General features: G+C 49.2%; 1 protein-coding gene across 1 annotated transcript; it reads right to left on the bottom strand.

The window, feature by feature from the left end:
- Positions 1 to 1,652: 1,652 nt before the first annotated feature.
- Positions 1,653 to 13,386, bottom strand: Mfsd2b (MFSD2 lysolipid transporter B, sphingolipid). The gene is made up of 14 exons (XM_051181699.1): positions 13,318 to 13,386; positions 10,164 to 10,289; positions 8,422 to 8,546; positions 7,749 to 7,872; positions 7,336 to 7,414; positions 7,117 to 7,247; positions 5,637 to 5,727; positions 5,398 to 5,519; positions 4,790 to 4,873; positions 4,460 to 4,540; positions 4,119 to 4,228; positions 3,693 to 3,836; positions 3,224 to 3,397; positions 1,653 to 2,180 (listed from the first exon to the last, which is right to left on the bottom strand). Exons 1-14 carry the CDS (start codon positions 13,384 to 13,386, stop codon positions 2,156 to 2,158), a joined length of 1,485 nt encoding a protein of 494 aa, XP_051037656.1. The 3' UTR covers positions 1,653 to 2,155.
- Between the last annotated feature and the right edge of the window lie 485 nt (positions 13,387 to 13,871).

The following is a 13,871-nucleotide window of genomic DNA, read 5'->3' as shown; positions in this document are numbered from 1 at the left end:
GTTGGGTGGTTATGGCAACAGGAGCTTGAAGCAGCCAGTCACATTGCATCCGAAGTCAGGAAGCACAGATGATCCTGCTTGCTCTCTTCTTTTCCTTCAACCTGGCACCCCAGGCCATTCAATGGTGGTGTCACTTCCAGTAAGAAGGTGGTCTTCCCACCTCAGTTACTGGAGTCATGATAATTATCTCCCAGGTAATTCCCTTGGCAATCAGTATCAACCATATCATCTGGAGCTTTGTCAGACATTATTGATTTGATTGACATATCCATCCTGAGATATACATAAGGTATTTGTTCAAACAAGAAATGACTATTTAGTCAGCTGAGAGAAGATTGTTTGAGGCCAGGAGTTGAGCCAGCTTGGGCAACACACCTCTAATCTAAACTAAACTTAGACTTTTAAAACAGTTTTGCCAGATGTACTGATCATACCTGTAACCCTGGCACTTGAGAAGTAAAGACAGCAGGATCAGTTCAAGGCCAGCCTCAGCTACATAGTGAATTTGAGGCCAACCTGGGCTACATGTGGACCTGTCTCAAACAAACAACAACAAAGTAACAAATAAAGGGCTGGAGAGATGGTTCATTGGTTAAGAGCACTTGTTGCTCTTGCAGAGAGGGTCAAGATTTGGTTCTAGGCACCCACACTAGGCAGCTTACCACCACCTGTAACTATAGCTCCAGGGGATCAGATGCCCTCTGCTGGTCACTGCTGGCACCTGCATTCATGTGGTGCTCATGTACACTAAGGCATAAACACATACACATAAAAGAAATATTTAACTGGGTAGTGATGGCATGCGCCTTTGATCACGGCCCTTGGGAGGCAGAGGCAGGTGGATCTGCTGATTCAAGGCCAGTGTAGTCTACATAGTGAGTTCTAGGACAGCCAGGGCTATACAGAGAAATCCTTTCTTGAAAAACCAAATAAGGAAAGAAAGCAATCTTTAGAAACAATAAACAAGATAGACAAGCACTTATGGGGAGGTTGTAGAAGCAATGTGCAAACTCCTTTCTCCCCTTTGAGTGATGGAGTTGGTCCTGTCACACTGCCCTGTCTGCTGTGGAGGCTGAAGCTAAGTTTCATGGCTTCAGGAGTGCCAGGTAAAGAGGAGATAGGAATGGCAGGGGGTGGGGAGAGAATAAGAGAAGCAAGTTGTTTTGTTTTAGGCTGAGGGCAGTGGTGCCCTGGTCTACGTAATCCATGGCTGGGATAAAAACCAAACTTAATGGCTTCTCAGGGGATCCAGCATGGGATGGCGAGCTGTCCACAGTCACATTTTACCCACTCTGCAAGAAATAAGCTCTTTAACTTGTTTTTGCTTGTAAGATAGAGTCTCAGGTTGTTTAGGCTACCCTTGAAATTGATATGTAGCTGAGGCTGGCCTTGAACTCTTGATTCTCCTATTTCTACCTCCTGAGTGCCAGGATCACCTGTGTTTCAAAACAGCTAAGTCTGTTTTGAAAAAAATAAAATCTTTCTTCCCCAAAGAGACACAGCCCTAGAAAACTGCAGCTCCCATTACATGTTATTATAACATAAAATTTCAGAAAATATGTTTATATTTATTTGTAAAACTGACTGGCCTCTCATAGTTCTGTCATCACCCTCTGTCTACTAATGGAAGCAATGACCTCCATTCATGTGAACAGAGCAAAGTACTGGGCAAACACCTGTGTGCCAGGGTGGGTCTGCTAAGCCTGCAAAATGTCATGTGTTCTTGTGCTCAGTTTGCCCATTCACACTGTGTCCCAGTTCTGTGCTCTCAGCAGGTGCCCACTGAGACTGTGAAAACCAGGTCTGTTTTCCTGTGTGTGGAGCTCTGCTGTGGAGGAAAGGGAGTGTACAGACTGGAGTAGACAGGAGCTTCTTTGTGACGCCAGAAATAGTCTTGGAGGATACTTTCAGAGTCTGAGGCTTCTTGAAAGTAGAGTAGGCTGGGCTACAAGTCTGAAAGGTCCAGGGTCAACAGGTAAGGAGCGACTGAGTAGGGTTCCTGAAGCCAGCCCCCCTTCAGGGGGTGTCACTAGAGTCTCCATTTGCAAGAGGAAATGACATGTGCTCAGTTGCTAGGGTATGCTCAGGGACTGGATAGAGAGCACCAGAAAATGCAGGCTTCTGCTTTTCCGGCTCACAGAAGTCCACTTCATGTTCAGGCGAGGCTGTAGCTAGTTCTTCTGAGGGAAGGGAAGAAGCCGAGGAGAAAGGGAGAGGTGAGATGTCACAGAATGCCACAGAAGTTTCAGGTGCTATTCCATGTCTTTCCAGCAATTCTCCACTCACAGGCCCACTAAAGCCACAACCCAGTCCCTCCAAGTCCCATCAGGCAAGTCCCCAACCTCTCAGCATTGCTGCAGACTGAAGTTACTAACTATGAGAAGTCAGGGGTTGCTGATAATAGCACCGTGTGTGCTCTGTGTAGAGATGGACACCAACTTGTGTATCCATAAGTAGGAACATCTTTGGGCCAGATGTGTGTTGATGTGGTAGCACACACTTCCTAATAGGTACCTATTTGGCCTTGTGCCCTGTGCTGAGCTCCAGAGATAGGATTAATGTAATATATCCCCAGATATATTACAAGATTCTTGCACTATCCTAGAAAAGCCAGGCAGTACACACATCCCTCATGTAGTGGATGTATGGTAGGGGAAGGGACAAGCCCAGCAGTCTCTCAGCAGTCATGAGAAGGGAGAACAGGAAGCTCCCAGGCTCTGGCACTGGGGCAGACAATGATTCCACTCTCTGAGATGGAGATCCAGAAGGAGAAGTGTAGGGAGGAGAGGATGAGGGTCACCTGAAGGCTCCCTGCACCTGCCTAACTAACCTGCTGGTAGGACAGTTATTGTAGCTGTGCAATGAGTTATGTGCCTGGATGTGGAATTTGGCAGAAGTGCAGGGCAAAGGGTGACTTGAGTCACCAGGTGTGAGATGTTCTAGATCACACAAGTAGAAGGGTACATGGGGGATGTAGGGTTCCTTCACATCCCCTGTCTACCAGGTTGTGACTAGAGATAGAAGGAAATCTAGAGCAAAGAGTGTCACTGAAGCTAAGGCAAGCAGCCTGAAATCAGGTGGCTTGGCTGATGTTAGCTGTTAGGTACCAGGGTATATGTGTGCGTGTGTGTGTGTGTGTGTGTGTGTGTGTGTGTGTGTGTGTGTGTGTGTGTCTTAGGCTGGTAACCCTGCCCATGTGTACCCATGTACAAGCACTGCCCACCTCCGAAGGCTTTGCTGGGAAGTGTCCTGGCTTGGCATCTTGGGAGTAGGGCCAACCATGAGGATGCACAGACCAATAAGGATCATACAGGTGGGCACAGCACCGATGAGGACCTTGAGGGTGACCACCACTTCTTCTGCTTGCTGGCAGGCCCCTGCCTCATACCCTGCAAACCTGGAGAAACACCACCCTTTCTGTCAGCTCTACTGAGCATGGCTCCTTGGGTGCAGAAGTCACAGACATGTCACCCCCACCCTCTCCTGAAAACGGACTTCTAGCCAGATTGGTATGGTTAGAAGAGGGCCAGAGAGGTTCAGAGCCCCTTAGTCCTGATGATGGGGTCCTTATACTCCAGAAAGTATAGCATGCACTCCAGACTCATGGGTGACCTCTAGGGTGGGGGTTCTGTCCCTTCTTCCCACCCGCTAGGTCTTTAGTGTTTTTGGTGTATCCCAGCCCCAGGACTGACTCCAAACTGAGAGTGGAGATGCCTAGGGCGCCTGCGCCTGAGAGCTTGGTGAAGAAGACATAGGATGAGTAGAAGATGGTCTCCACACCGGGGCCATGCTGGTGCTGCAACTGGAAGTCATCCACCACATCTGGCAACATGGACCTAGGGGCAGGCGCATGGAGTCAGTCCTCTTTCCTTCGAAAGACGACAGCTAGTTTGTGAGTCCTCAAGAGGTCAGAGACTAAGTTGGAGACCTCTGCTCAGAACCAACCCACAGCATCCAGCAGGATGTCTGCTTCCCTGTTCTGTTGTTGGCTCCTTTTTAGGAAAGTTCCAAGGAAGGAACTGGTGGCCCCACACAGGGAGTAGGACAGCAGGAGGAAGAGAGACTGCCTTGTGAGAGGATGTGAGGCTCCCAATCCCTCATCCCTTCATCCAGCCTACCAGGGTAGCAGCAAGGACACAGCGATGCTCACACCAGAGACAAAGGCCACAACATAGGCCACAGGCGCTGAGGGCACAGCAGCCAGCAAGATAGAAAAGGGCACCATTACCTGGGGAGACAGACCTGTGAGCTGATCCTCCTATTTCCCTGGCTTGTTTCCTCATTTACAGGCTCAACCTATGTCCTGCACCTGGTCCCATTCTAAGCCCAGCAGACCCAAGGGAACCCAGATCTAAACCCTGCTGATCTCAGGCTCCTGAATACCTCCTCAGCCACCCACCCACACACACACCCCATCCCCCTCCCCCTCCCGCCCAGACTTGCTTCCTGCTTCACTCACACAGATCCCGAACGCAGATGCCCTCTTTCCAATCCGCTGGAGAACCCACTCCCACAGTGGGGTGCTCAGCACAGCTGAGATCTATGAGCAGACAGCATCATCTCACCAGGCCCTGAGGTCCACACCTTTCCCTAGACCTCAAAGCCCTTGCTTTTAGGCAGGACACTCAACCTCAGACTGTCTGGCTTGAACCAGTAGCTATTAATTTTGAGTCTGGCTCCCCAGCACCACCCTCTGCTGGAATGAGACTGAAACAAAATGTGGCCCTTAGAACTCTGGCCACAGGGTTTCTCCCGAGGGCCCCAGCCTCCACCACCTTGGTCCCCTTACCAGGATGGTTAGCACCAAGTTCTGGACATGGTCTTGGAGCCGGGAGGCGTGTGTACAGAACAGGACCAGGTAGCTTTGTTCCACCTGAGGAGATGCACAGGGGACGGTCATATGCAGGAATTGGCAGGAATTCTGAAGTCATGTGTAAGGGCAAGGTCTCCAGTAAAGCCTCTTCATTCAGTCCTTGAACTCAAAGGATTCCCTGTCACCATAGATAACGAGCACCATTCCTCGTATACTGTCCTCATTTGCATAGTTAAGATCCAGTGGATTTGACTAGATTTCAGGTAATATGAGAGGATGTCCTCCCAGACACCAGCAACTCCCTGGGAACCCAATCACAGTAGCCACACCCAGGCTTTTCCTCCCAGCACCTGTCTCAGCCAGGTGTCATCCCCATAAAACTGAAACCTACACTGGCATGATGATGGATGCTTGTAACCTCAGCACTTTCGTGGAGGAAGGAGAGTCAGGAATCAGGAGCTGATGACCAGAATCAGCTATGTAGCAAGTTCAAGATCAGCCTGGGCTACATCAGACCCTATTTCAAATGCCTGTTTACAATTAGCACAGCCAGAGCAAATCAAAGATCACTTGGCCAGCGGTACCTGGACGGCAGCTGAGATGAACAAGAAGGAGACCACCAGATTCAAGTAGGGCGGGTGCCGGGAAGTGATAGCCAGCCCTGTGAAGAAGCTCAGGCCTGGGCCTGAGGCTGGGGTAGAAGTGTCTGAAAAACAGGCAGAGTTCAAAAACTCACCCAGGAGGAGCCCTGCTCCCAGCTTCTGCCGCTCGCTGTGTCCTCACTGCACCCCCATTCGCTCGTGTCCTCACTGCACCCCCATACCTGGCCGCTCCTTTACTCCTAGGCACAGCAAACCGCCACACACAGGGTAAGTCAAGGCAACCACAGCAGCTGCGATGCAATAGAGGCGAGCCTGCAGGACAGGACAGAACTGCACTGAGGGTAACGTTAGCAGCCCATGAAGGAAAGCAGGAGTACCACTCGATGCCAGCAGAAAGATCATCACCCCAAGCCCAAAGATGCTGGCTTCTGCTCCTCTGGGTTGTTCAGTTAGGCCGAAGAGCTTGCTTATCTGATGACTCTTTGTTCCTCTACAGAAGGGAACATCTGTGCCACCAGAGGTCAGTGTGCTTACTGTCCCATCTTAGTCAGCAAATAGGCACTGTTGCTAACGTCTGTGTCCTAGATCCTGAGGTTACAATGATGAGCAAGTGGCCCCTTGTCCTCAGTAAGGCTGGGCAGTGGGGAGGGGTGTGCACATCCATGGGCAGTTAATAGTGTGATGGATGGCGACCCAGGTGAAGTACAGAGAAGATAAAAATGCAGATAAAGAGATGCATGGGGGTAATAACCAATGAGGACAGAGGGTGCTTCTGGGAGGGGTAGGAATGGAGTGCAGAATGGCTTTCCCAGACAAGCTCCATGCCTTGGAAGAAAGAGCGCGGTGTTTGGCCCGAGTTCTCTGTTTTCATTGCCCTGAAATTTTGGTAATTTTGTATGTGAATTTTTCTTTCTTTTTTTTCTTTTTTCTTTCTTTTTTCTTTTTCTTTTTTTTTTTTTTGGAGGCAGGGTCTTTGTATTGCCCACACTGACCTATAATTCACTGTGTAGGATGATCTTACAAGTGGGATCTTCCTGCCTCCATCTCCGGGGTGCTAGGATTACAGCTGTGAGCCATCGTGTGCTTATTAAGGTGCTGAAGAGCTTCAATCTTGCTAGGCAAATACTCTACCAACTGAGCTGTAACCCGGACCCTGCATTTTCTGTTGTTGTTGTTCTTGTCTATTAGTGGTTTGTCATCCCTACCCCTGCCCCAAGAATCACACACACTGAGTGTTTTGGATTTTTTGACCGGTTTCATATCGCTCAGGCTGGCTTAAAACTGACTATATAACCAAAGCTAGCCTCGTACTTCTGCTCCTCCTGTCTCCATCTCCCATGTGTACCACTTGTGTTTTTGCTGTTGCTATTTGGTTGGTTTTGGCTGTGCCTGGTGATTGAATCTATTTAGTATCTCATGCATGCTGGTCAAGTGCTCTACCACTGAGCTACATACTCTAGTGGTTTGTCCCCCTTTCCCCCTCTCCCTTCCTTCTTCCCTTCCTTCCTCTTTTCTTCTATCCCTTCCTTCCTTCCTTCTAAGCTCAGTGGAGAACCTGATAGGCATTGGGGCTTGTGAGTTAAGTTAAAGAGGTAGGGAAAGGGTGGGCATCCCGACCCAAGAGGAAGAAGCAACAGAAGAGCATCCCTGGAGGAAGGCGTTGACCCCACAGATGGGGTCCTGGATTCCTCAGACACTTACTACATCTGGAGAGACAGCAATACTCCCGGAGAGCCCAGGATCCTCACACCTCCGAGACCCATGGGCACTGGATACGATGAGTCCATGGACAGTGGCTCCCATCAGAGTCCCTGCCATCTCCATGGTCATCCCTGGAGACAGAGCATGTACAAGGTGACATGGCAAGCTGCAGGATCTGAGGGACAACAGCCTCAGGCCCAAAAACAGAACTGTACTCACGGTATGCAGTGGCAGAGTCTCGCTCCCTGGGGCTGGGGGTGAGGATCATAGTGAGCGCCGTGTAGGGTACCTGGAAGAACTGGGATGGCCCCTCAGAGCTTAGCATGGCTTCCATCACCCATACTGTCACTCAAGGTCTGTGTCTCCTTCCCCTGCCATCTTGATATGCAAAAGCCAGCAGCCACCCTGTCCCATCCAGATCCCTAGAAGTCTTCCAACTCTGAAAGCTAAGGGCTCCAAAGCAAGGCCTGAGCAGAGCCAGTATTGTTAATGACGGGTTTCCAAGCACTGATGGGCAGGTCAGAGCAGTGAGTCCAAACCTACATTAGCCTTACTCTGAATAGAAATCATCTGGCAGCGGGGCGCACCAGAAGCAGGTCTAGGAGGGCTCGGAGAGAAGATCACACACTTACCGTAGCCAGGGCCTGGAACAGGCAGTAGAAGGCAGTATACCAGAGCCCACGCAGGCTGCTGAATGGAGGCAGGAACCACAGGAAAAAGTAGGCCAGTGCAATTAAGGGCATGCAGCCCAGCGCCCTGTAGAAGCACAGCCAAGGTACTGTGCCTACAACACATAACCACCAAGGACCCAGCAGGAACTACCTCACCCTATGAGAGGCACTCTGGAGCCAGGGCTCTCAGAAGCCATGGAGACAAGGGGGAAGTGAAGGTAACAAAATGAAAGACATTCACTACTAGGACTCTGGCCAGGGCCCTTGGGTTCCCTGTATTCAGAACACCGGTGAAAGAACTGGAGTTTCACTTAGTGGTAGCTAGCTCCTACTAGACACTGTCTTTGATTTCCAGGAGCACAGGCACATTGCATTTCCTCGAGAACCTTCTAGCCTAGTTCCACCACATGAGCCACAGACAGAGCTGGGAGCCCTGGAAGCTTGTTCAGCCCTGGGCCCACTGATGAGGGACAGACATCCCTAAGCATGTTCCTGGACTCATTCTGATCTAGCTCATCTCCTGCATTGCACATGCCTGCCTCCTATCCATCCACAGGCATCACTAAGAAATAGGCTGTGACAGTGACACAGGGCCAAGGGGGCAGCAGGGTCTAAGCACCAAGGGATTGCTCACCAAGGCATTAGCCTGCCAGCTCCTGTCCTTCTGCTTTTGTTGACGAGGAAGCCAGCCACAGGGTCTGCGACTGCACCAGACACCTTCCCTCCGAATAAGGCAAGTGACACCTGGGCAGCTGGGATCTGAAACCATCAAGAGGCAACAGCCAAGGCCCCGCAAAATCAGAGGCTACAGTCAGGCTTGCTTGCCCATAGGATGGGAGATCTGGGAACTCATCTGGTGCTACAGCCAAGGTGGAAAGGGTTCCTGCCCAGGACATGATTCCTAAAAGCACCAAGGGACGTCAGAGCCAGTGAGGAGAGGGATAATGCTGATAGCTGTACTATCACTATTTATTGATTTGCCTTTTGTTTTTGACATAGGGCAGTGGTTCTCAGCTTCTGGGTTGAGACCCCAAGGGGGTTGCTTGTTCAATATTTACATGATGATTCATAAAAGTAGCAAAATTACAGTTATAAAATAGCACCAAAATAATCTTATGGTTGGGGGTCCCCATAAAATGAGAACTATATTTAAGGGTTGCAGCATTAGGAAGGTTGAGAACCCAAGAGTTAATATTTCATGTCTCAAGCCTGTCTCTACTATGGGAATTACAGGATTGCATCATCATGCCCATTTCATGCATGCTAAGTATGGTAGTTTGAATGTAATTGGTCCTATAATGTGGTGATGGTCAGAGAATGGAGCTTGGGACGCTAACCATAGAGGTCTGGATGTCTGTACAGACAGACAGGAAGTGACATAGTTGGATAGAAATAGGATATAAGCAGGGAGAAACAGGAAATTGCGCTCTTCTCTACTGAAATGCTTAAGAGGTAAGGTATGCTGTGGCTTGCTCCTTCTCTCATAAGGAGGGGCACTATTGGGAGATGTGGCTTTGTTGGAATGAGTATGGACTTGTTGGAGGAAGTATGTCACTGTGGGGGCAGGCTTTGAGGTTTCATATACTCAGGATACTGCCCAGTGAGTCAGTTGACTTCCTGTTGCCTCTAAGATGTAGGACACTTGGTTATTTCTCTCGCACCATGCCTGCCTGTATGCCATCATACTCCCTGCCATAATGTACTAAACCTCTGAACTATAAGCTAGGCACCACAATTAAATGTCTCCTTTATAAGACTTAATGTGGCTGGGTGGTGGTAGTGCAGGTCTTTAATCCCAGCACTTGGGAGGCAGAGACAGGAGGATCTCTGTGAGTTCGAGGCCAGCCTGGTCTACAGAGTGAGAAACTCCATCTTGAAAAACCATTTTAAAAAAAGAAGTTGTTGTGGCTAGGGGAGGGAGGAGAACTGTGGTTGGTATGTAAAATGAATAAAAGGATTTAAAATAAAAAAGTAGTTGCCATGGTCGTGGTGTCTCTTCAGAGAAATAGTAACATTAACTAAGACATTAGAGAAGCCCTCTACCTGTTGTTCTATTCCCATCTTGTCTTGAGATAGGATCTCATGTAGCAAATGCTGGCCACGAACTAGCCATCCTACGAAGAGGAGGGATTTGAATTCCTGACCCTCCGGCTGCTGCCTGTCTGCTGGAATGCTGGGATTGCAAATGTCTGTCGCCACACCTGGCTATTTTCTCATTTTCTTAGTACAAGCAGGGTGTAATGAATATTTTTGAAGAGATTTCCTTCCACAGCATTTTTTAATTGGATCAAAGGGCTTCTACTAAAACCAAAGTGGCAATATGGACTGAGAGGAGGTAGAAAGACCAGGGGCCCCTGAGCTGCTGCCCACGCTTACCTGGGCCACATCAAGTAGGAAGATCTGCAGGTAGAAGGCTGAGGCGCTAGAGGCCACCTGGTTGGGGATGCCGCCAATGCCATAGCACACCTTTGTACAGACTGAGAGGCGACCGTCTCTGTTGTCCTGGGAGAGAGACACAGGAACTAACCGCTATTCCTAGAGGCACAAAATGGCTCCCCACGCCCAAGCAGCTTTCATAAAAATCCTGTATTCCCTGATGGCTTGAGGATTCCTCAGCAACCTCAGCCTCATTTTGACCCCAGATCATCCTATGGGGAAGTGAAAGAGAATTAAAGAACAGAATTCTAAACCATGACCTCTAAACCATCAATCCAGGGGGAAGTTCTTCCTTGCATACTACCCCCATGTTCCTGCCACAGCCACTTTCTGTACTGAGTCAGTAAGCAGAGTGAGCTGTGGGTCCCTGTATGAACTTGAATCAATCCCTTTATGTTTTTAGGCTGTGTTTTCTTCATCTATCAAATGCTATCACCCTGCCAACTTCACAAGGTTGTGATGACTGAATGAGACATCTAAGAATCAACTGTTCAATGTCTGGGTTTATTTGATATTTACTTGTGAGGGGAGGGGAGTGTGCATGCCCCACAGTACACTTGTGGAGGTCACAGTATGTTCTTTCTACCATGGGACCTTTGGTATTGAACTCAGGTCATCAGGCTTGGTGGCAGGTACTTTCACCCACTCAGTAATCCAATGTTTGTGACTTCTGCAAGCCATTTGTTGAGCCCCTAGCCTCAGCTGCGATGGGGGTATGTACACTATAGACACCAGCAAACCTTACTTACCCCCTTTCTTTCCAAAAGACTGTTTATCAACTGAGCAGTACCACAAAATAGTCTAAGGGCCTGGACTGTGGAATAACACAGCCCCTCAGCCATCCAGTGAAGTCATAAACATTTGACTGCCATCTCATAGCCCCAACTGTTCTAAACACAGCTCCGTCCTGCTATCCCACTGTGACACAGCTCCCAACCCCACTTGCCACATGGCATTAAATAACACTGATGTCTGCTCAGTGGCTCAGGCCACAACCTTGGTCATCCTTGGTTACTCTCTTTTCCAATTCCCCTACCACATCCATCAGGTGAGCCTCCTAAGTGGCTTTTTGGCCACTAGTCCACTCCCCCTGCAGCAGCCAGTGTTCTATGAATAGCATAAATCAGACTAAGTCTGCTTAAAACCATAACTTGCCAGTCTTTATTGTCTAATCAAACTCAAGTTCTTGAAATGGCCTACAGGAGCCCACTCTGCTCCTACTCCCTCACTCCAAATAGATTTCTTGGTGGAGTTTTCTGTTGTTCAAACCCTTTGAGATTGTTGCCTCCTTGGGTCTTTGAATTTCTTTTTTGTTTTCTCTATAAGGTTCTTCTGTGTCTTTCAACAGTTGATTGCTTGCCATTCAGGTGTGAGTTTAAATATTCCTTCCTCAGAGGCATCCTTGATGATCAGGGATTGCTCAGACTGCCTAGTAAACTGTTTTATTTCTTTCCTCTCCCCACCACCATGTAAGCTGAGAGCATAAGCTTTCTTATGCTCTAGGCATACAGTAGGTGCTCTATGCTTCTATGTACCTAGGCATACAGTAGGTGCTCAATATATGTTTTTAAAGCAATCAATGGCCTGGAAAACACTGTAAAGTTCTCTATGTTCAAATAATGCTAGGAATCATTTTTTCATCCATTGCCCGGGGACAGAAGTGAGATGGAAAGCAACTAGGAGAATGACTGGTTCAGTATCTTACAGGCACCACAGGCAGGCTGCATGGAAGGGAAGGTCTTCCCAGATAAGGTTTATCACATGCTTTACACATGCTTCCTACACCAGGAGAAAAACCACTCTTAAAGCTGGGTACATTCTTTTTCTGACATTTGTATGAACATTATTGCAACTTCCAGAAAAGCTTAATTGGCGGAATCCAGTGTGAGTGGATTCCCATCCCATAATGAGTCTCTTGTTTCCCCCTAAATGGGCCTATGGAGGTTTTAGATAAGGGAGGGCCAGGCAAACAAATTCCAGCAGAAACTGAGATGGTGCAGTCTTTGGAATGATCATTTGGTTGCCTTACCCCATCAGTCCATGGAATCTGCATTTTATGAACAGACAAGATGGCTGTGTGACCTAGGCAAGGCATTGAGTCTTTCAGAGCCTCACTTCTTGACAAGCAAAATGCATATATATATATCTCATAGCACTAGGACAATTAAACACTGGGGCTTCATGGCAGTCTTGGTTCGTTCTCTCTGTCTCTCTCTCTACCAGTAATATCACCCCAGTTCCCTGAATTTTCCTGGAAAGTGAGAGTTCCCAGAGGGGCCTCTACCCCATCCCTGCCCCAGTATAGGAGCTTAGCATGCTAGACAAACCCTCTGTTACTGGGCTACATCTCTACTCATCCACTTTTCTGATTGTTTAGGTGTCTTTCTATGCTTCCCGGAACCTCCAGGAATCTTCCTGCCTCAGGCTCCCCAGCCAGGATCTGGGACTAAAAGCACACCGAAGCACCAGGGGTCTCCCAGTTGAGGGTTGTCTTTCTTTTGACTGATAGTAAACACTGAATCAAGATAGGGGATGGAGGAGGTATTCTATTGAAGCTGCAGAAACTCCTTGCTGGTGGAACTAGGGTAGTTTCTGAATTGAGTAAGACACAGCCCGGGGCTCTTAACCCCTCTCTGGCATTGGCACCAGCCTCAACATCAGCCTCAGGCCCCATCTGTCCTCTCCCCACACCTCCACAGCTCCTCCCTGCCTGGGCACCCAGGGGATGGCCTTTCTAAGGAGAATTTGGTACCTGGACAGCACCAGGACTTCAGAGGGAGGCTAAGTCCACAGGAGCTGCCTGGAGTTTGGAGAAGAGAGGCAGCCCCTTTATCAGTATCTGCCAGGGCTAAAGAGGCTTCCAGGAAGACCTGCAGTGGCCTGGGATCAGGACATTAGAGATCTGGTCCTTCCTGCCTATTTGTTACTTCATGTCAGGACTCTGGGTGCCTTCCTATTTTCTCTGGGGTGTCCCAGTGGCACCACACTCTGTACTCTGCCAAAATCTGGATGAAGGGCTGTGGCAGGTGCCTCTCTCCCCTGCCCATGGGAGTACAGAGCAGACCCACTTCCCTCTTGCCCTCCTGACGCTCACCGAGCCTGGCTCCTGGGTGTGAGGCTCTGCCACAGAGGCCGCCGCGGTGGGTTCCTGAGGCAATGACATGTCAGGGCAGCTCCTCTGACTGCCCAGCTCTGGGCACTGCTGCGCCTGGGGTGGGTCCAGCCAAGTGGGCGCGGCCCGGGCGAGCAGGCAGACAGCCCTGAGGGAGCCCCAGCAGTCTTTGCGGTCTGTGGCAGCAGTTTGGGGATACCCAGGACCACGAAGCTTCCGGTCCTCCTCTCCAAGGAGGAGCTCGCCAATCGCCACACACCTGGGAAAAGTTGCCATGTCCTCGGGGACTGGCCATTTTCTTTTCTTGGCAGACTGTGCTGGAGACAGAAACCCTCAGCTAATCCCAATCCCCAGCAAATAAATTTATTCTTTAAATGAAGCAATACACTTTACATGTTCAGACTAAATTATAGCTGAGTGGCCTTTCAGTCTGACATATTTCCCAGGCTTCCTATAGGTAACTGGTAGGTATGTCTGTGCAACCAAGTCCGGGAAGTGAATGAAGTTATGTGTGCAAAATCCCAGGAAGTTGGCAC

The sequence above is a fragment of the Phodopus roborovskii genome, unplaced genomic scaffold (genome assembly GCF_943737965.1).
Source record: "Phodopus roborovskii unplaced genomic scaffold, PHOROB, whole genome shotgun sequence".
Classification (NCBI taxonomy): Eukaryota; Metazoa; Chordata; class Mammalia; order Rodentia; family Cricetidae; genus Phodopus; species Phodopus roborovskii.
This window is presented reverse-complemented; position numbering and strand designations above follow the sequence as displayed.